This window comes from Quercus robur, chromosome 2 (assembly GCF_932294415.1).
Source record: "Quercus robur chromosome 2, dhQueRobu3.1, whole genome shotgun sequence".
In the NCBI taxonomy this organism is placed as follows: Eukaryota; Viridiplantae; Streptophyta; class Magnoliopsida; order Fagales; family Fagaceae; genus Quercus; species Quercus robur.
The window spans coordinates 9297617-9317838 of NC_065535.1; the positions used below are offsets into that span (position 1 = coordinate 9297617).

The following is a 20222-nucleotide window of genomic DNA, read 5'->3' on the forward strand; positions in this document are numbered from 1 at the left end:
CTTTGGTTTCTGCAAACTCTCTCTCTCTCCAGATGTAGGAAGCCCTAAACGCACGGTATAGCATTCAAAATCTACAACTCACGGTATAGATTTTAGCTTATAAAGTTCAGCTTTTGTAAGGTTAGTTTGTTTATATATTTAGTCCTTACGTTTAGGTTTAGGTTTAGGTTTAGGTTTAGGTTTTAAGAGATTTATATATTACTACTATGTGGCTAAATTTCCCGTGACATCGGTTTTATGTTTTTAACCAAATACATCGGGAAAGCAAGAGAAGGCGCATAAATATTTAGTCCTTACGTTTAGGTTTAGGTTTAGGTTTAGGTTTTAAGAGATATATATATTACTACTATGTGGCTGAATTTTCCGTAACATCAGTTTTATGTTTTTTTTTTTTTTTAATTTGTTTTATGTAAGGTTAGTTTGTTTACATCAGTTCTTTATCTCAAAGATAAGACTTTTATTTCTACCGCAAGAACTATTTAGGTATGTATCCCTTGCAAGCACACATGAACTTAAATTATCTTTTAATATATGCATGTTTTATTATTTTTTAATAGTTTTCCCGTGCATCGCACGAGTTAGCGACTAGTTTTCTGAATAGTCATAAATTTAATTATACAAAACAAGCTGGGGCTTTCTTTGCATTAAAAGAAAGCCAATGCAAAGAAAGCCCATATTTTTAGTTTTTTTTTTATGAAATAAGACAAAGCCCATATAAGCAGCAGAGTGGGCTATATATTAACGTATAATACGAAAAATAATTGAGTAATGTAATGTAGCAAATTTCATTAGAATGAGAAGAGTGAAGCTCAATTGGACACAGCTCGGACTGAGCAACCTTTTTTTTTTTTTTTTTTTGAGAGGGAATTAGAAAGATATCGGACTGAGCAACCTAACCCAGTACGTACGCTACAAGAAAATGGCGGGAATGCTTGGCGCCAAAACCCGCGAAACTCCATTTTTGGTGGCAATCCCTCTATTTAAACCCAACCCATATTCTGCTCGGTCCCTAAAACTCAGCTTTTGCAAATACCCATTTCTCAACCGTTCCTTCTCTACAGTCCTCACCATGGCTCAGCCAGATCTTCAAAATCACAGCCCCGAAATCAAAGAACCATCGCTGAAGATCCCAAAGCTTGGCCAAAACGGCGTCGCTGCTGAAATCTCGAAGGACCCCATTTCACTAGTCAGAGTGAAAAAGCTTTCTGAGAAAGCTGTTTTACCTTCCAGAGGCTCTCCTCTCTCTGCTGGCTACGATCTCTCCAGGTATATATATATATATATATATACACACACATATAATCCACAATATTTTCAAATTTTCTTCATCCAAATAAAGAAAAAAGAAAAAATTGTTTATGGGGGTTTTTATGATTTGTGCAGTGCAACGGAGACTAAAGTACCAGCAAGAGGAAAAGCACTGGTTCCAACCGATCTGAGCATTGCAATCCCTGAAGGAACTTACGCTCGTGTTGGTAAATTCTCACTCTCCTGTGTCTTAAAGGTGTTATTGAGTGTTTTTTTGGAGTTTTAGTGAAATGGGTATTTGTGATTATGTAGCGCCAAGGTCTGGATTGGCGTGGAAGCACTCGATCGATGTGGGTGCAGGTGTGATCGATGCTGACTACAGGGGTCCAGTTGGGGTTATACTGTTTAACCATTCGGATGTTGATTTTGAGGTGAAAGTGGGTGATAGGATTGCACAGTTGATTATTGAGAAGATCTTGACACCTGATGTGATCGAGGTTGAGGATTTGGACGCCACGGTTAGAGGCGAGGGTGGGTTCGGGTCTACTGGCGTATGAGCGAGCTGCTTTGCTATTAGCAACGGTGCCATTACTCCTGCTTTCGTTTTCTTAGGGATTAGATTTTGGATCAGTGACTTGTTTGATGTTGTGGTCTGTGAGTAATTATGTCGAACGGTTAGTGAGCAAGTTGTACTGATATTGCTTAATGATATTTTCAATGGAATTTAAGAAGCCTTATTCTGTAAATTAGTGTGTTCATTAAGCTTTCTTGTGATGTATACACACAATTCGTGGTATGCTATTGAACAGCAGAGCACAGATGAACATAATAAAGTTGAAACATGGGCCATGTGCCTACATAATACGGTTTCTCAGTTGTGGAGCAGTAAGTGACTTATAACTTCCTTTATTTTTGCAAGCATTTCATCTCTTTTGGGTTCTTGGGAACACTTCCGAATATCATGACACATATTTTTTGCAACACTGCAGTAGGCATTACTGATTAGGTAGTACTTTATTATGTGTTCTTTTGTTTGAGGAAAATATATGCAGCTTCATGTTTTAGAACAAGAATGGAGTGTAAGAGAGTTCTTCTTTATCATGAATCGAAAACCTCACAAGCTCTTGACAGAATATCAAGTAATACTTCTTAAAAAGTAGAATTTTAGTATTCCAATCATTCAAGTCTCAAGTAAATTATCTGCATTTATTTTAAAATGTTGACATGATTTTGGTGTTTACTTGAATAAAGTGTTGTCTTATTAAAGGTTCTTAAAGGGAGCCTCAAGCATTGATCAACATTTCTATTCAGCACCACACGAGAAAAATACAGCGGTAAGTGGCCTAATGTCCCAGACTTTTAATCGATTTATAGTCAGGTGTCACCCACTGGGTATATCATAGGATGATAATGGCAATTAAGAATCTGGCTAGGCTTCAGATTTCAGAATCAACCAGTGCTTTAATGTATCTCATCAAAGAGGAAAATCTCTTCCATTATAAGCATTGCACTCTTTTGGGTTAGGCTATTTGTCTGAATCCCTCAACTCCCGAGATGGATCCATTTAGGGGAATGGGGCTTACATTATCCTGATGATCTTCCAGAAGCTAAATTTAACATTGCACTAGATAACTGATGACATGTTTTATAACATTGTGTTGGTGCTTCAGGTGCTTTTAGGTTCGTTGAGCATATGGAATGTTTCATTTTTTGGGTATCCGGCAAGAGGAGGCACTTAGCGTCTGCTCAAGACTTTATTTTCAGCTGCCGCTTAAGCATATTCTTATGATGTCTGTTTACTACCTGTTCAATAACACTGAGACTCTTGGTATTCCTCCAGGCCATATTACCTTATTCCCAAGCCCTGGAGAAGTTTGCCCCACGCATTCAACAGGCATGTATACCACAGCATTCTGTTTGTAAATTTTTTTTCAAGGATCTGCTTTTTGAATGTTTGCATACCTTCTTCATTTAATAAATTCAGGCTAGCATGGAAAGTAATGGCAAGGGTGTCTCAATTGATGTGGTCCTACCTTTTGAGGCTGGTGAAATTGGCTTTGGTGAGCCAGGAACAAATGGTCTGCACAGCTTCTACCAACTAATTCACCAGGTGATCTAAGTGTGCATTTGCGTAGCGGCAGGCGTGCGCATTTTTTTCCTGGGTCTTATGCACTGTTCACAGACCAGCAAGTATGGGAAAACGCGGCAATAACTTTAAAATTGGGTCCCACAGGCATTATTTATAGTTTAAAAATTATTTTGCTATAATGTTTTTAGCAATAAATTTTCAGTTTTCAGCAATAAACGGTATCCAAACAGATCCTAAGTGTTCTTTTAAACAATGATCATAAAATTATGTTAATAATTGCATGAATGCTTATTAAAATTTCTATTATCATTTACAATAATTTCTTGAATTTTTATATACTGTTTCTCTTATGATGTTATTTTAACTATATAGGGAATGTCATGGGGTCTAATAAATTGAAGTTCTGTTTTTGGGAGATTGTAAATCTTTTGGTGCTGCTCTGATTCATGCCTTGAGTATTTGAGTTTTACTACTTTATTTAATGAAATTATTTGTTCTAAAATAAATAATAATAATAATAATAAAAGGGCCGGTACTAAGTGGTAAAATTCAAAGTAACCATCTTTTAACATGTAGTCATGTGTGCAATTGTATGCCTAGTATGTATTTTCTGTCTGACTTTTAACCAATAAATCATAATCAATAGAGCTCTAAATCCTGCCATAAGCATGGAAGTGCGCCACTCTTAGTTTTGATGGCACACTCAATTTCCAAGAGTAAATAAAAACTTTTTATTTATTGGTCAAGAGTGAATCAAAACTTAGCACCAGTGGAAACATTAATTTCTCAGATGTGTATCCACTTATGCCGAATATGCTTAATGTGTTTTCAGTTTTCACATGCACAAGAGTGCATGCAGGTAGGGGGATGTGTTCTTTCATTGAGTTTTTGTATTCCTCTAACCCAAGGAGTGAGGGAGATGATACTTTGACTTGGAAGTTTACTAAGACGGGGGTGTTTAATGTTTGCTCTTACTATAAGTTGCTGCCTGGCCCTCTCACTGAGGTTTTTCCTTGGGAGTGTATTTGGTGTGCAAAGGTGCCTAAACGGGTATCTTTCTTTTTACGGACGGCAGCTAGGGATGGGATACTCACTATTGATAATTTAGTTAAAGAGAGGTCAATCCTTGGTTAATAGATGTTGTTTATGTTGTTGTGATGGGGAAATTGTGGATCATTTTCTACTCCATTGTAAGCTTTCTCATGCATTATGGAGTGCAATTTTTGAGGTATTCAGGATCCATTGGGTAATGCCAAAGTCAGTTTGCTCTCTCCTCTTTGCTTGGAGAAACTGGTTTGGAAAACATCTGTCAACCATATGGAATATGGTTGGACGGAACGTAATATACGCATCTTTGAAGACAATGAGAGACCCTTAGATCTTTTAAAAGCTCTTCTCTTTAGCACTTTGTTTCAGTGGGCGCATGTTTGGGGTTTTACGAATTGTATTTCCAGTTCAGCATTCGTACACTCAATTAGATTAAGTTTTTGATGTATTTTTTCCTTGATTAGAATGTTCACCATCGTGAACTTGTTCAATTTTTGAATAAAAGTTTTATTACCTATCCAAAAAAAATAATAATATAAAATAAAGAGTGCATGCAGGTGTTGATTCATTCCAGCATCCAGATTTTAGGAGTTGTAGACTTGTAGTGTTTGCCAACCTGTATCTAATTGCCGTGGAATTCTTGTAGTAGTTTAATGTTTACTTGTCATGTATTGGCTATAAAGCCCTGCTTTATGCTTGCAAATCCAATAATGTCTTTTTTTTTCGGTGATGGAGATGATTGATCGTGACTTCCTGTTGATTCTTAAGTCATCTGTGGAATGTACTAGATCTGATTGCAAACGCCAATATGCACAAATCAATTGATGAATTTGAATAGTGAACTTGTACAAAGACAATAAAGATAAATATGAACAAACTTGTGCAACTATAATTATTTGATACTGTTGTAGTTTTTTGGGATAGGTAGATAATGGGGGAGGTAGTGTTTGAACCAAACATGGGACAAATGTCTTGTTTAGAAGGGTAGTGGGTTCACTGGCACAAAAGGTAGGTACAAAGGTCTTGTTTAGAAGGGTTAAATTTAAGCTCTCCAAAAATTGGATGAAATCATAATATCTCAGAAGTGATTGTCATTGCCACTCTGAGCATTTGCATCTCCTGCAGAAGTTTATAATTTCTGTTCAAATTTGCCACTGATGGGTCAGCAAGGCCAAAAAGGTCCCTTCAGTAAAAGTGAAGATAACTATACATTGTTTCAAAGAATGAAATAAATATGTAATGGATGGACATAACTATGGATTTTTTTTAAAGGTTTTTCAATATCGTTTAATATTTTTATTAGTCCTTTTTAAGGATGTGACTACTATCTTGATCAACGTATCCCCACCTTTGTTTTCTTTTTTTGATAAGTAACTTTTACATTCAGATTGTAGTATAAAAATTGAACTTTTTCATATGAAAAGGAACATGTAGTGCTGGGCTTTGAGGGGTTCCTATAAGGGCTATTTTTCCATAGTCAAGCTTTTTTGGAGTGATAAAGTGCCTCAAAAGGTTGCATTCTTTACATCGACAGCTTTGGATAGAATTTTAAGTTTTTAACAGTAGATAATCTTTGGAAGCATTATTTAGTGATCATTGACTGGTGTTGTATGTGCAAGAATAGCAGGGAATCAGTTGATCATCTTTTACTTCATTGCATGGTGGCACAAGATATTTGTTTCATCTTTACTTTATTTGAATTTTCTTGGATTATGCCAATGACAGTGGCTCAGGTGCTGCTGGTGCGAAGGGAGATTTCATTGTCACAGAAGCTCTAAAGTTTGGAATGCAGCATGACCGTGTCTTGTGGATGATTTGGGGTAAACAAAATGGTCGAACTTTTGATTACGTTGAACATCCAAACAACAAATCAAACAATGATTATTAAGATGTTTGTATAATTGGATGATTGTTTTAGGAATATTCCTTGTTCTTTCTTAGAATTCCTAGATAGCCTAAACTTGACTCTGTAATTTTCTTAAGGTATCTTGTTCTGTTTCTTTTAATAAAATTATTTTGATATATATAAAAATGTAGTGCCGGGTGGTAGTATTTTTACCATGGAATGTGTTTGTCATCTCTTGAGTTACACATAACTAACTTCAAATTATGATGTCTTATAATCTGTAAGTGTGTTAAATGATTTCCTGGAACTTTCAGGGACGTGTTATTCCTTGTGATTTTATTGGTGTTGTGAAGAATCAGCAACCTGTTTACCTGAAAGGTATCTCACACAATCACATTTTTTTGGCTGATGGCTTGTTTGAAGGTTATCTGATTGTGGGTTAAATTGTTTATGGGTTTTTTTTATGATTTGTGCAGTGCAACGGAGACTAAAGTACCAGCGCACTGGTTCCAACCAATCTGAGCATTGCAATCCCTGAAGGAACTTATGCTCGTGTTGGTAATTTCTCTCTCTCCTTTGTCCTTTTTAAGTGTTAAAGATGTTATTTAGTGTTTTTTGGAGTTTTAGTGAAATGGGTATTTGTGATTATGTAGTGCCAAGGTCTGGGTTGGCGTGGAAGCTATCGATTGATGTGGGTGCGGGTGTGATCGATGCTGACTACAGGGGTCCAGTTGGGGTTACACTGTTTAACCATTCGGATGTTGATTTTGAGGTGAAAGTGGGTGATGGATTGCACAGTTGATTATTGAGAAGATCGTGACACCTGATGTGATCGAGGTTGAGGATTTGGACGCCATGGTTAGAGGCGAGGGTGGGTTCGGGTCTACTGGCGTACGAGCAAGCTGCTTTGCTATTAGCAACGGTGCCATTACTCCTGCCTTCGTTTTCTTAGGGATTAGATTTAGGATCAGTGACTTGTATATTGTGGTCAGTGAGTAATTATGTCGAATGTTTAGTGAGCAAGTTGTACTGATATTGCCTTATGATATTTTCAATGGAATTTAAGAAGCTTTATTCTGTAAATTAGTGTGTTCATTAAGCTTTCTTGTGATATACATGCATTTCGTGGTATTGAACAGCAGAGCACAGATGAACATAATAAAGTTGAAACATGGGCCAAGTGCCTACACAACTGCAGGTTAGGTTCAAACATGAGTTTGTACAGATTAGGTTTTTCACTCTTTCAAGTGAAACTGTGAGAGTTTATGATTATTTTCTGTCCTGAGTATCCTGAACCAAAATTATTGACCACAATTCAAAGTAGTCTTCAACTATTAAAGCTCCCCAAAAGCTTGGCAATGCCATGCCAGTAGCCTAGTACTAGACTGCAATATAATTTACATGGATTTGAGGAAGTTGCTGTAATTTGAAAGAAATCTTTAACATATATACACACACAAGCACACAATATGATACTAATCTTTAGACTGAGAGCGGAAATGAGGTGTATTCGAGGTTGTTGAGAGCAGAACTTTTTGGATCTGATTTTGGGTCTTTTTCTAAGGCAGGTTCTGGTCACCTATGAGTCCTAGCAAGAACATGTTGAGGTTCAAGACTGAGAGCTTGGGGCCTAGTTCTCCTTACTCGCCTTATGATATGATAATGGGTTTTCTTCACAGACTTCCACGCCTCCCAAGCCACCTCGCAAGGTCCCCAAGACTCCCCATAAGGTATGCATTGTATGCTCTTTCTGGTTCTTTTCTTTTTTGCTTGCAGGAGAAATTTGGTATGGGGCAAAACTAACTTAAAGCACAATTAAATTTAAGGATTTGACTTATTAGCTAATGCTACCACATGATTGAATTTAATTTGAGAATCTAAGGTACAACAATTAAGGAATTGTAACTAAGTTTTGCCCTTTTCTATCTTTCAATTTCTATGAAGGAAAAACCAAGTTCAAGCAAATTGTTTGTGTTAGGCTCAGTTAATATTTGAAAAATTCTCAGCATTTTACTTAGCAGCCAAGCTGACAGTTGTTTCATAGACTAAGATGTAAGAGCAAATGAACTAACTGAATCTCATCTGAGAGAGAGAGAGCAAACTTTGAATGAATTATAAAGAGAATAATGTAGTGATATATATAGCAATAAAAAATGTGGTTGATAATTGAAGTTAAATTGTGGCAGGTTCTAATGCTCCATCACTTCAAGATGACTTTTACTTGAACCTAGTGGATTGGTCGTCGCAAAATGTCCCTGCAGTTGGATTGGGAACCTGTATTTACCTATGGAGTTCATCAAACAGCAAAGTAAGATTGGTATTACTTTGTTGGGAACAAATTGAAGTAGTGTTTGGTATGGGTTGTGTGTAACATTCTATTATGCTATTTTTTTCTCAGGTAACAAAGTTGTGTGATTTGGGACCTAATGATGGGTGTGTGTTCTGTCCAATGGACCCGAGAGGGTTCATACATTTCCATTGATACAAATCTTGGTCAAGTTCAGGTAGCTAGTCCTCTAAAATTGCATATGATCCTTTAATTATCACATCTTCTTTGCAGGTTAGTATCTTCAGTTAGTCTCTTATAGAGTTGAAATTTAGCTAGCATTTTGGTCTACTGTTGTAGGTCTTGGATGGGACACAGTGCAAGAAAGTCCGAACCATGGGTGGGCATCAAACAAGAACAGGGGTTTAGGCATGGAATTCGTGCACATTGGCCTCCCGGAAGCCAGGGATTGCAACATACTTCAACATGATCTTCGGGTTCAAAATGACTTTGTTAGCAAGCTAAATGGCCACAAGTCTGAGGTAAAGCCATTGAAAATTTCCTAATAACTCTTTTCATCAACTGAAAGCCCTTAGTCCCACCTACTTGGAGCTTCCTATACATATCTTTTATTGTCATTTAGCTTTATAATCCAACATTATTGATATGCTATCTTTAACATGGACCACAACTTAATGGGAGAAAACAGAAAGTTATAGGGAAAATGGCAGTAATCTTAACCTTTCCTTAACTTCAATGCCACAGGTATGTGGGCTAAAATGGTCCCATGATGACAGGGAACTTGCATCTTGTGGCAATGATAATCGGGTATTCATCACTAACTTTTAGTTGTTTCTTCTTCTTTGGAAGCTTTGTGTCTAGTCAATAACTTATCTGATTTCTTGCTGGTGAGCCTAGCTATTGGTCTGGAACCAGCATTCTCAGCAACCAGCTTTGAGACTAACAGAGCACACAGCTGCTGCCAAGACCATTGCTTGGTCACCCCACCAAAGTAGCCTTCTTGCATCTGGCGGTGGAACAGCTGATAGATGTATTCACTTCTGGAACACCACAAACTGCCACCAACTGAACAGCATTGACACGGGGAGCCAGGTAGTTCTTTTCAATTCTTTATGCATCAGAATACCAGTTGATTTTCGTAAGGGGGAAAAAAATTCTGCTGGCCTTTGTAAATGCCCATAGGCAACTTATGATTTCTAATAAGGGCCTAGAGGGGAAGTGAGTGCTACTGCCAATTCAAACAACATACGATCTTTTTTTTTTTTTTTTTATTGATGAATAACAACAAATGTTCCTGTCATGTGGAAATTTGTTCTTGAATAAATTCATGTGCTGAAGGAATACTTAAATAGAGTTTGCTGCTTAACCTGCAGGTTTGCAATCTTGCATGGAGTAAAAATGTGAATGAATTAGTAAGCACTCATGGGTATTCCCAGAATCAAATTATGGTGTGGAAGTATCCATCAATGACAAAGGTATTAGCTTTTTAGTCATAACATTTTCATTTCCATCATAATCTGTCAACCTTCGTCTAAAGTAACCTTTGAAATTATAGACAACTAGACCTGTCTGTTTTTTTTTTTTTTTTATTATTGAAACTTTGGGATTGATTGATAGGTTGCAACTCTAACGGGACATAGTATGCGAGTGCTTTACATTGCAATATCACCCGATGGTCAGTTACTTCATCATTTCCTTTAAAGCATTTTTCATAGCATGTGAACTTGATTGGCAGCACAGGAGTAACACCAAACATAGATGCAAATATATATTATAATGCACATACAAATTTTTTAATTTGAACTGAACTGCCTCCTGCAGACTATAGTTACTGGTGCAGGTGATGAAACCCTCCGGTTTTGGAATCCCTTCCCATCCATGAAAACACCAGTAAGCATGACCATTGCAGACCATATTTGATAATAATCAAACTGCACTTTGCTATCTCTTTCTAATTCACTTCTCTTGTTTACTACTGTGTTTTCAGACACCAGTGAGAGATACAGATCTTTGGTCTCTTGGGCGAACCCAAATTCGATGATATTCTTTGCACACGTGAATATGTTTTGGCTATGAAGATGGAAAGTAAAGGGCTAGTTTATACTGTATATGAAACTGTAATTTATTTGTAATCAGCTGAGATGTACTGAGAAATTGGCAATGATGTATTCTATTTTTTTCCCCCCTTCTGCTATATATAGTTTTGAATCTGTAAAGTGTTTCCTTGTTTATAATACTTGGACATCAATATAACACTAGATAATTTATACTCTCTCTCTCTCTCTAGCCTAATGTCATTTTATTATTATCTGTGGAATCAAAGCTTTTAGTAATTTCTATATTAGCTTTTGTATGTGTGATACTCATAGAAGCTAATAGAAGGTTTGAACGACTGCACACAACAAGAAACAATTCTTAAACAGGTCACAATGACTTGTTTATCAATTAATGAAATTTCAGTTTCCAACTTGAAAATACAAACACCAGGCTTACTACATCCTAGAGTACACAGTAAGTAAAAGTAAAAAATGAAGCTCATAAAATACATTGCAGGTTGCAAAGAATTGAATATTTTCCTACATTGGCAATAGTCATGGCCTCATTGTGTTTTTCCCTGTAAACTATTTTGCCCAACTATTGTTGATTTCTGGTGGCCTGAGTCTGGCGCAAGAAGCCAATTATATGGAACAAATTATCTTTGTGCTTGCTGCAACCCTTGACATATCAGATAAATCTCTCTGGATGAAGATCTTGTGGCTTTTGGCCTCAACCATGATGCTTTTTTAAACAGTGGTTTGCATATCTGGCTGAATTCTGTGAAGGCAAAAGCCAGAAAGAAAAGCAAGAATTATATCCAACCTTTCAGCTAGAAAAGAACTAGATAGAGTAGATACTGCATTTATAAAATACAATCCAACCTTTCACATCTTCACTCTCTAAAAGCTTTATGACAAGCTGGCCCCGTTAGCAGTACACCCTCATTCTCTAAATCAGAAGCTGAACTGTCCATCTCTTTTTCCTTCTGAACATTATCATCCAGAGAATGTAATGTTGCTCTACCAACAGCCAAATCAAGTGCTTGCATTCCCAACTCAACTGATAAAGCTGCATCCCTAGTTGTGATTCCAGAAACCAAGGGACACATATCCGAGAGAATCACAGAAAACTGTTTCTGCTGCACAGTACGAAAACGAAGTCATATCTGTATCCCTACACTAGTGAAAGAGAGAGACCCCCAACATTCGTGATTTCAGACCTATCAGTTTGGTGGGGAGTTTATATAAAATCTTGACCAAGGTTTTGGCTAATAGATTGAAAGTGGTGTTAGATCAACTGATATCTGAATCTCAGAATAGTTTTGTGGGAGGTAGGTAGATCCTTGATTCAATTCTCATTGCCAATAAGTGTGTTGATAGCATAATGAAGAGTAAGATTCCAGGAGTGATTTGTAAGTTAGATATTGAGAAAGCTTATGACAATGTGAATTGGGAGGCACTTCTGAAGTTGTTGAAGAAAATGGGCTTTGGGGAGAAATGGTGTAGCTGGATTCGAACCTGTATCTCTACAATGCAGTTTTCTATGTTGGTAAATGGGACCCTGGCTGACTTCTTTGGTAGCTCTAGAGGTTTGAGACAAAGGGATCTGTTGTCTCCCTTTTTATTTTTAGTTATAATGGAGGTGTTTAGTACGATGGTGAAGCGTATGGAGGGGGCAGGTTTACTTAGTGGTTTTAGGGTGGAAGGTAGGAGGGGCAGAGGGGAAAGTGTTTCACATTTGCTGTTCGCGGATGATACTATATTGTTTTGTGATGCAGAGGTGGAGCAAGTCCTGCATGTTCAATTGCTGTTACTTTGTTTTCAGGCTGTGACTGGTTTAAAGGTTAATGGAGTTAAAAGTGAAATGGTTCATATAGGGGAGGTAAATAATGTGCAGGCTTTGGCAGAGATATTAGGTTGTAGGGTTGGGGCCTTGCCAATGACTTATCTTGGTATGCCGCTGGGGGCATCCCATAAGTCCCCCTCTATTTGGAATCCTATTTTGGAAAAAGTCGATCGGAAGCTAGCTAGGTGGAAGAAGTTGTATTTGTCAAAAGGAGGTAGGTTGACATTGCTTAAAAGCACACTATCCAGCCTTCCCACATATTTTTTATCTCTATTCACCATCTCTACACATGTGGCAAACAAAATTGAGAAGCTCCAAAGGGATTTCTTGTGGGGAGACCCTAAGACTCATTTATTGGGATGGGATAAGGTGTGTCTGCCTATTGCTAATGGTAGCCTAGGTATTAGAAAATTAACCACTTTCAATAAAGCCTTGCTAGGAAAGTGGCTTTGGCGTTTTGGGAAAGAGGAGAATAGGCTTTGGAGGAGGGTGGTACCTTTGAAATTTGGGGAAGAATTGGGAGGGGGGGGGGGGGGGGTGGACCTCTAAGTTGAGAAGGGGTGCTCATGGTTATGGTTTGTGGAGAAGTATCAGGAAAGGCCGGGAAATTTTCAACAAAAATGTCCAGTATAAGGTTGGGGTGGGGGATAGAGTGAAATTTTGAACAGGCAAGTGGTGTGGAGATCTCTCTCCAACTGGCTTTTCCAATCTTGTACAATTTTCCTGCAAATAGAGAGGCTTCTATAGAATCATCTTTAATATGTCAAGGAGCAGGGGATGGGAGAACTTGGGATGTTCGTTTCAATCGAGGTCCTAATGATTGGGAGGCAGATGTGGTGGTTGATTTCTTTCGACTCTTGGCAGCCTATTTACCTACAGGGACTGATGGTGATCGGTTGAGATGGAGGTTGACAAAAAATGGGGATTTTACTGTCCGCTCATTTTATCTTAAGTTACATGGTTCTTCTTCCGTTGTTTTTCCATGGAAAGGTATTTGAAAGGTTAAGGCTCCCCGGCGTGTCTCTTTCTTTGTTTGGACAGCATGGGATAGGATCCTCACGGGTGATAACTTATGGCTTAGAGGTTTTGATTTTGTTGACTGGTGCATTATGTGTCGTTGCTGTGGTGAGACAGTGGATCATTTGTTGTTAAATTGTAGAAGGGCTTATTGACTGTGGTGTTTTGTCTATCGGATTTTTGGCATTTCATGGGTCCCCTCATGTACGGTGTCAGACTTTCCTTTTAGTTGGTGGAATTGGTTGGGGAAGCATTCATCTTACATTTGGAACTTAGTTTCGTTGTGTTTGATGTGGTGTATTTGGAAGGAACGCAATCGGCGAACATTTGAGGATTTGGATAGGTCTAAGGACCAAATGCTTGCTCTCTTTTCTAGTTCCCTGTTTGACTGGGCTAGGGTTTGGGGACTCATATCTAGTGACTCTCTTCCTCTTTTCCTTAGCTCTCTTTCTTTGTAATTATTGTTTTTTTTTTTGTTGTAATCATGCTGGTGTTTTTTGCATCTAGCTGTTTTTTTTTTTTTTAATATATTTTTTCTTACCTATCAAAAAAAAAAAGAGAGAGACCCCCAAATGGTTTGCCTTGAGAGAGACTAAGATCTATCAAGTTAGATTATATACATAAAGATCCCAGTCTATCTAAATCTTAAGATAAGATGAACACTCATCTCTGAAGTGCTTTTGTTTCAAAGGTTCAAACATAATAAAGCAAACAAGGTTAAGGGCCAATCTGTATTAAAACAAGAAGCAGAAAAAAACCTAGCATACATTGTGTCAAGGAATCAACAACTTGTAGGGAATTAACCTGAATTCCCAACCTGTGAGAAACACAAAAAAAATAGAGAAAACACACGCAAAAAAAACAATCACACGTACAAGACAATATTTACGTAGTTCGGCAATTTGTCTACGTCCACAAAGTTGCAGGGATTTCACTATTATCAGGAAAAAACACAAAGTGCAACTACAGTTTCTCCTCTCTCTCAAAAACACGACAACAACAAATCTTAATCACAATATTGCGTCTTTTACATCCTGCGCACAGGATTCATGGACTAAGTCTCAGTAAATCTCTCATTAAAAATCATGCAACATTATTCAGATTGGGGTCTGGTCATCAACCGGATTAAACACAACTAGGCTCCATAAAACCAACACAACTAGACCACGTTGCAAAGTAATTAAGCTTTCAAATATAGTGAACCCAGGGTGATGAACCGTTGGATTAATTAAGCCATTCTGCTTTGGGTAAATAAAAATTGAATTTACAAAGAAATCATCTATAGAAAGCTCATCCATTCCATCTTTATCTACTAGCCCTTTGATGGGAAACATAAGGATCCAATAGATTATGGAACTAATAAAAACAAGAGCAAATGCAGGGAGGGATGGTTTCAAACAAGGGACATCGAAAAGGTTGAACCAGGAAGCAAGTAATGAACCTAAGTAACACCCTCCTCAATAAAGCTAGGACCACAGTTAAGGTTTTACTTCTTTCTTGGCAGTGTGAGAATGGCAAAGGGTGTTATGGACCTCAGATACCCCCAAAAGAAAATAGCTCAAAAATCAATGAATAATCAGACAATATGTCAAATTAAAATACATTTAGAATGTACCTGAGGAGAGAGAGCCCTAACTTGGTGTTTAGGCAACTTCATGACATCAGCACAAACAGTTTTAACCCTTGCATCACAGTGACGAGGAGGAACCTTCACCTTCTGTTCTGCATATACCATTATTTCACAAAATCAAGATCAAAATCACAATCATTTCTTTCAATTTCCTTTACCCATCAGAAACAACTAAAGAATTAATGAATATTGAAGAATAAATAAATAAAAACAAAACCTTGAGATCAATGCCCACAACAATCCCACCAGTTTTAAGAGGACCCAAACTCTGGCAAGCTACCTACAACAAAAAAATAAAAGGCAGAACAAAACATCATGAAAAGCAATAAAATAAAAATAAAATAAAAAAATAAAAACAAAAACAAAAAACAAAGACACCCTTTAAAACCCATAAAAAAAAAAAAAAAAAATTGTTTTTCAAATGGAAAAACCTGAAGCCAAGCACCAGGGGCGCAACCGAGGTCGAGAACTGATGAACCAGACTTTTATCAGCTTGTACTGCTTCTGCATCTGCAAAAGCTGTTCTTTCCCAAACAGAGAAAGATATCAGATGGGTGTGTGAGTGTAGAAAAAGGAACAGAAAATTTTAAGAGAGAGAGAGAAAGGTAGTAGTACCTTGAAGGCAGAGAGAGCAACATAGCCAAGGCGTTGAGCTTCTCTGTAGAAGAAATCTGGTGCTCCTGAACCATTCATCTCTCTCTTTGACTCTGTGTTTTTTTCTTCTTTTTTTTTTAATTTCCAAAAACCCCTTTTGAGGTTTAAGGGTTTTGCAGTTTGAGGAATTTTCCATTGCCGGGATTTGACCCCGGGTATCCTAACCGGGCTGGACTACAATGGATTAGTTGGTACTGTGACTTAACATCATCAATTAAGAGGCGATGAAAAGTGTTTGTTAAGTCACGTAATTCAACCTTATTATAAACAATATGCTTAACTGGTTTTTAATGTCCTTTCATTCTAACTGCCTATAAAATAAAACCCACACTTGTTTTAATTTGGATTTAGACAAGATAGACCATTTCACACTTAATTACAAAACAAAATTCTCAAAAGTAGAAAGATTTATTTTTTATTTTTAGATAAGTAGGAGGAGGTTCTATACCAATTACACTTGTTTTAATTTGGATTTAGACAAGATAGACCATTTCACACTTAATTACAAAACAAAATTCTCAAAAGTAGAAAGATTTATTTTTTATTTTTAGATAAGTAGGAGGAGGTTCTATACCAATTACAACACAAGGAGAATGTAAAAGACTATGGAAATGGATCCACTCTGCTTGCAGTGGTGGCTCTCTCCATAGCCCGTCTATGGTCCTTCTCCACTGTATGTGGCTTCTTTCCAACCTTCCACACACAATCCACTTGCTTTTCCAAACTTTTCACAAATCATCCTCGTCTTTTACCCAAGCTTTCTTTAACCTTTCCTCCAACTAATCCCACCTTTTCCTTTTCCCACATCTGGAAAATATCAACCCATAATCCAACCTTTTCTCATCCGACAAACATCAACACAACCCATTTTCTCAAACAATTTCAAACAGCTATATCACTAAATACCCTCAATCTCCCTTGCTTTCCCCGTTATCTGCGTTTTCATCCCAACATTTTATCTTCCCATCCAATCATGGAAACCAATACCAACAAACCAGAACTTAATATAATAACCCACAACCAAAAACATCCCCACTACTCAAATTCATCCCTTTCTCTCCCAGCAAAACCTGAGGCAGCCAAAGAACTGTCATCTCTCGGTCTAGCTGGTCGTTTAATAGCACGCAAAACCATCAACAGAAACAAAATTCGAGCTATCCTATCTAAAGCTTGGAAAACAACCAGTGGTGTCTCAGTGAATGATGTGGGAGACAACCTTTTCCTTTTCAGGTTCAATTTTGAAGATGACAGGCAAACCATTCTTGATCTTGCCCCTTGGTTTGTTGAAGGATTTCTTCTGGTCCTCAAACCTTGCAATAGCCTCACCCCTATTTGCAACATTGACTTCACTTGGTCACCATTTTGGGTCCAAGTTCACAACCTCCCTCCTGACCGGATGTACCAAGAAAATGCAGACACCATTGGGAACCAACTGGGTAAGCTTCTGGACTCTGAACTCCCAGTCAAGGGCAGCCTTTGTTGGAACAAATTCCTTCGCCTCAAAGTCCAGATTGATGTCAATGAACCACTCCTTTGTGGTTTCTATCTAGACTGCCATCCAAAACCAGATATGTGGATAGATTTCAAATATGAGAAACTTCAAGATTTTTGTTTTGGATGTGGCAAACTTGGGCATGCCAGAAGCCAGTGTACAGCGCCGATCCACCACAAAAGTCATCTGCACCACTTTCATCTTGGCCCCCGCGGATTTGGCCCTTGGATCAAAGCTGGCAACTCCGGCCTCAAGGCCCTCACCTGGCTGGAATTTCTGAAAGAGGAGGCTGCTGATTCTAGCCCTCCTTTTTCTGACACAAGCAATACCCAGGTCAGTCCCTTACCCCAAGAAACAAACCAAAACACTCCACCTACCTCCCTCAAGTCAAATCCCCAAGCCACCCTTCCCGTAATTTTAGCATCAACTCCTAACACCACCCACCCAAATCCCATATCCCCATCCCCTCATCCCCATTTCCCGACCACAAAGCTCTTGCCAAATCCCATCACCTCCCACAATCTCTCTGATAACACGTTACAGGCTGAAATATCTGAAAACTCTCACCCTCCTACCCCTTTACCTAACATAACCCACCTAGACACTTGTATCCATAAGCCAACAATAACAATGGGCCCTTCTCTTAACCGAACCCAACATCAACTTGAGCCCACAAAAAGCCCACAATCTATCCTAGAGTCTCTAATCCCCTCTCTTGGGCCTAACATCCTTGACTCTAATCCATTAGGATCATGGCTCAAAGCTCCTGAAGCCCAATCTCGTGTCCTCCAATGGATCACTTTTGTCAACCTCAATGATAAACCATCATCACCCATCATCCAGCCCAACTTCTCATGCCCTGACCTCTCTTCCCTCCAAATTCAAATTCCTATGGATACCTCCACAGCTACCAAATGAAAACTCCCTTCATCCCCAGAAAATTCCAGCAACAAAAAGTTGAAGTTAAAACTTCTACCACCTCCATCCTGCCCTCCTTCACCCGAGCATATCCCCCTCTTCCATCTTGGTTCTTACCCCCAGAATATTAAAGCCAAACCCAAATGGAAGACATTGGCTAGAACCAAAAACCATTTCCAATCCACCCATTCATTTTCAAATCTGACTTTACCTATGGCTGAGGAGGCGGGCCTACCCATGCCCCCAACCCCCCATGAAGCTTCTTTCTTGGAATTGTCGTGGCTTTGCCCGGGCTGCGGCAATCCAAAAATTCAAGGGCCCTTTGAGAGATGTCAACCCCGATTGCATCTTTCTTTCTGAAACAAAAATTCCTAAACGTAAAATTTCTCCTCTTCTTACCCAACTTGGTTTTGTAAACATTGTCTATATCAATCCAATTCGAAAAGCTGGTGGCCTTTGTTTTGCTTGGAAAAATGGTTTGGATATTGAACCTCTCTACTCCAACAACAACCTTATCAACGTCATCATCTTCTCTGATCCCCCAAACACTCCCTGGATGCTTTCCCTTGTATATGGTCCCCCATACTCTTCTCTCAAAGCCAACTTTTGGAACAATCTTGAAACCACATTAAACTCTTTTGGTGGAGCTTGGGTGGGGATTGGTGATTTCAATTGCATCCTCTCCCAGTCAGAAAAACAGGGGGGTCGCCCTTTTGCCTCATCCTCCGATGGCGGTTTCTCTGGCTTCATCACCAACAATGGTCTCATCGACCTTGGTTTTCAAGGTAATAAATTCACCTGGTCAGATAAACGTTCTGTTGGTACCATTAAACAGCGTTTAGACAGAGCAATTGCAAATGACCAGTGGAGGCTTCTTTTCCCGCGTGCCAACCTCCTTCACCATCCCATTATTGCCTCTGATCATGCTCCGATCTTTCTCTGTACCATGGGAGAAGCCCGAAACACACCTAAACCATTCTGTTTTGAATCAATGTGGACCCGTGACCCCTCCAGTTTTGCTGTTGTCAAATCTGCCTGGTCCAAACAGTTCATTGGCACTTCAGCCTTTTGCCTTTCCCAAAAAATAAAAGAATCCAAATCCTCCTTGAAAAAATGGAACAAAGATGTCTTCGGCAACATCCACTTTAAAATCAAGACTCTCACTGCTCAAATAAACACAATCCAAGACCTTCCTCCATCTGCTTCCAACCTTTCCTCAGAAAACTCTCTTTTGTGTGAGCTCAATGAATGCATGATTCGTGAAGATATGCATTGGCGTCAAAAATCACGTAATCAATGGCTGACCTCTACTAACCTCAATACCAGATTTTTCCATCTATCCACCATTATCCGAAGAAGGAAGAATGCAATTGATTTTATAAAAGATGAAAATGGTTCTTGGTTGTCAGGACGCCATCTGGTTAGTGATTGTTTCATCAATTACTATAAAAATCTTTTCACCTCCCAACATACCAATCCAAGCCACCATATCGATCTCTCAAATATCATTCCTCACTCTATATCCTCTGAAGAAAATGAAGCCTTATGTGCCATCCCTTCTGATGATGAAATAAAATCTATTGCTTTCAGCTTCGCATCTTCCAAATCCCCTAGTCCCGATGGTATGTCTGCCATTTTTTACAAATCCTATTGGGGTACTGTTGGCAAAGATGTCATCGCCATGGTTCAATCTTTTTTCGCCAGTGGTCTTATGTTAAAAGAAATGAACCACACATTCATCACTCTTATCCCCAAGACCCCTAACCCATCCACTGTAAATAACTTCCGCCCAATAAGCCTTTGCAATGTTTCTTACAAAATAATCTCCAAAACCTTAGCCAATCGCCTAAAAATTCTCCTTCCTAAACTCATCACTCCATGGCAAGCTGCCTCTGTTCCTGGTAGAAACATCCAAGACAACTCAATCATTGCTCATGAAATTTTCCACACCCTTCATCAAAAACGCACAGGCACTTCTGGTATGGCAGCCCTAAACCTTGACTTGGAAAAAGCCTTTGACAAGGTCGAATGGCCTTTTTTGCTCTCAATCTTCAAGCATTTTGGTTTCTCAGACAAATGGATTCAAATGATTAGTCAATGCATCTCTACGCC

The 20222-nt window shown here is 38.5% G+C and overlaps 1 protein-coding gene and 3 pseudogenes across 6 annotated transcripts; 3 read left to right on the forward strand and 1 right to left on the reverse strand.

Annotated features, from left to right (window-relative positions):
* Positions 1 to 775: 775 nt before the first annotated feature.
* On the forward strand, positions 776 to 7402 carry LOC126712222 (deoxyuridine 5'-triphosphate nucleotidohydrolase-like). Of its 6 annotated transcripts, none has more exons than XR_007651071.1 (5): positions 776 to 838; positions 893 to 1266; positions 1384 to 1475; positions 1561 to 1922; positions 7370 to 7402. XR_007651071.1 is itself a non-coding variant. In XM_050411468.1 (4 exons), exons 1-4 carry the CDS (start codon positions 794 to 796, stop codon positions 1803 to 1805), a joined length of 756 nt encoding a protein of 251 aa, XP_050267425.1. In that variant the 5' UTR covers positions 776 to 793; the 3' UTR covers positions 1806 to 1994. The 6 variants fall into 6 exon arrangements, 2 of the variants coding, with proteins under 2 accessions (XP_050267425.1, XP_050267426.1); XR_007651072.1 differs by having other exon boundaries at positions 7373 to 7402; XR_007651069.1 differs by lacking the exon at positions 7370 to 7402 and adding an exon at positions 2058 to 2133.
* LOC126694492 (uncharacterized) lies at positions 3037 to 7313 on the forward strand (annotated as a pseudogene).
* LOC126694500 (protein FIZZY-RELATED 3-like) lies at positions 7402 to 10792 on the forward strand (annotated as a pseudogene).
* Positions 10793 to 10929: 137 nt separating this feature from the next.
* On the reverse strand, positions 10930 to 16771 carry LOC126712223 (uncharacterized; annotated as a pseudogene).
* Between the last annotated feature and the right edge of the window lie 3451 nt (positions 16772 to 20222).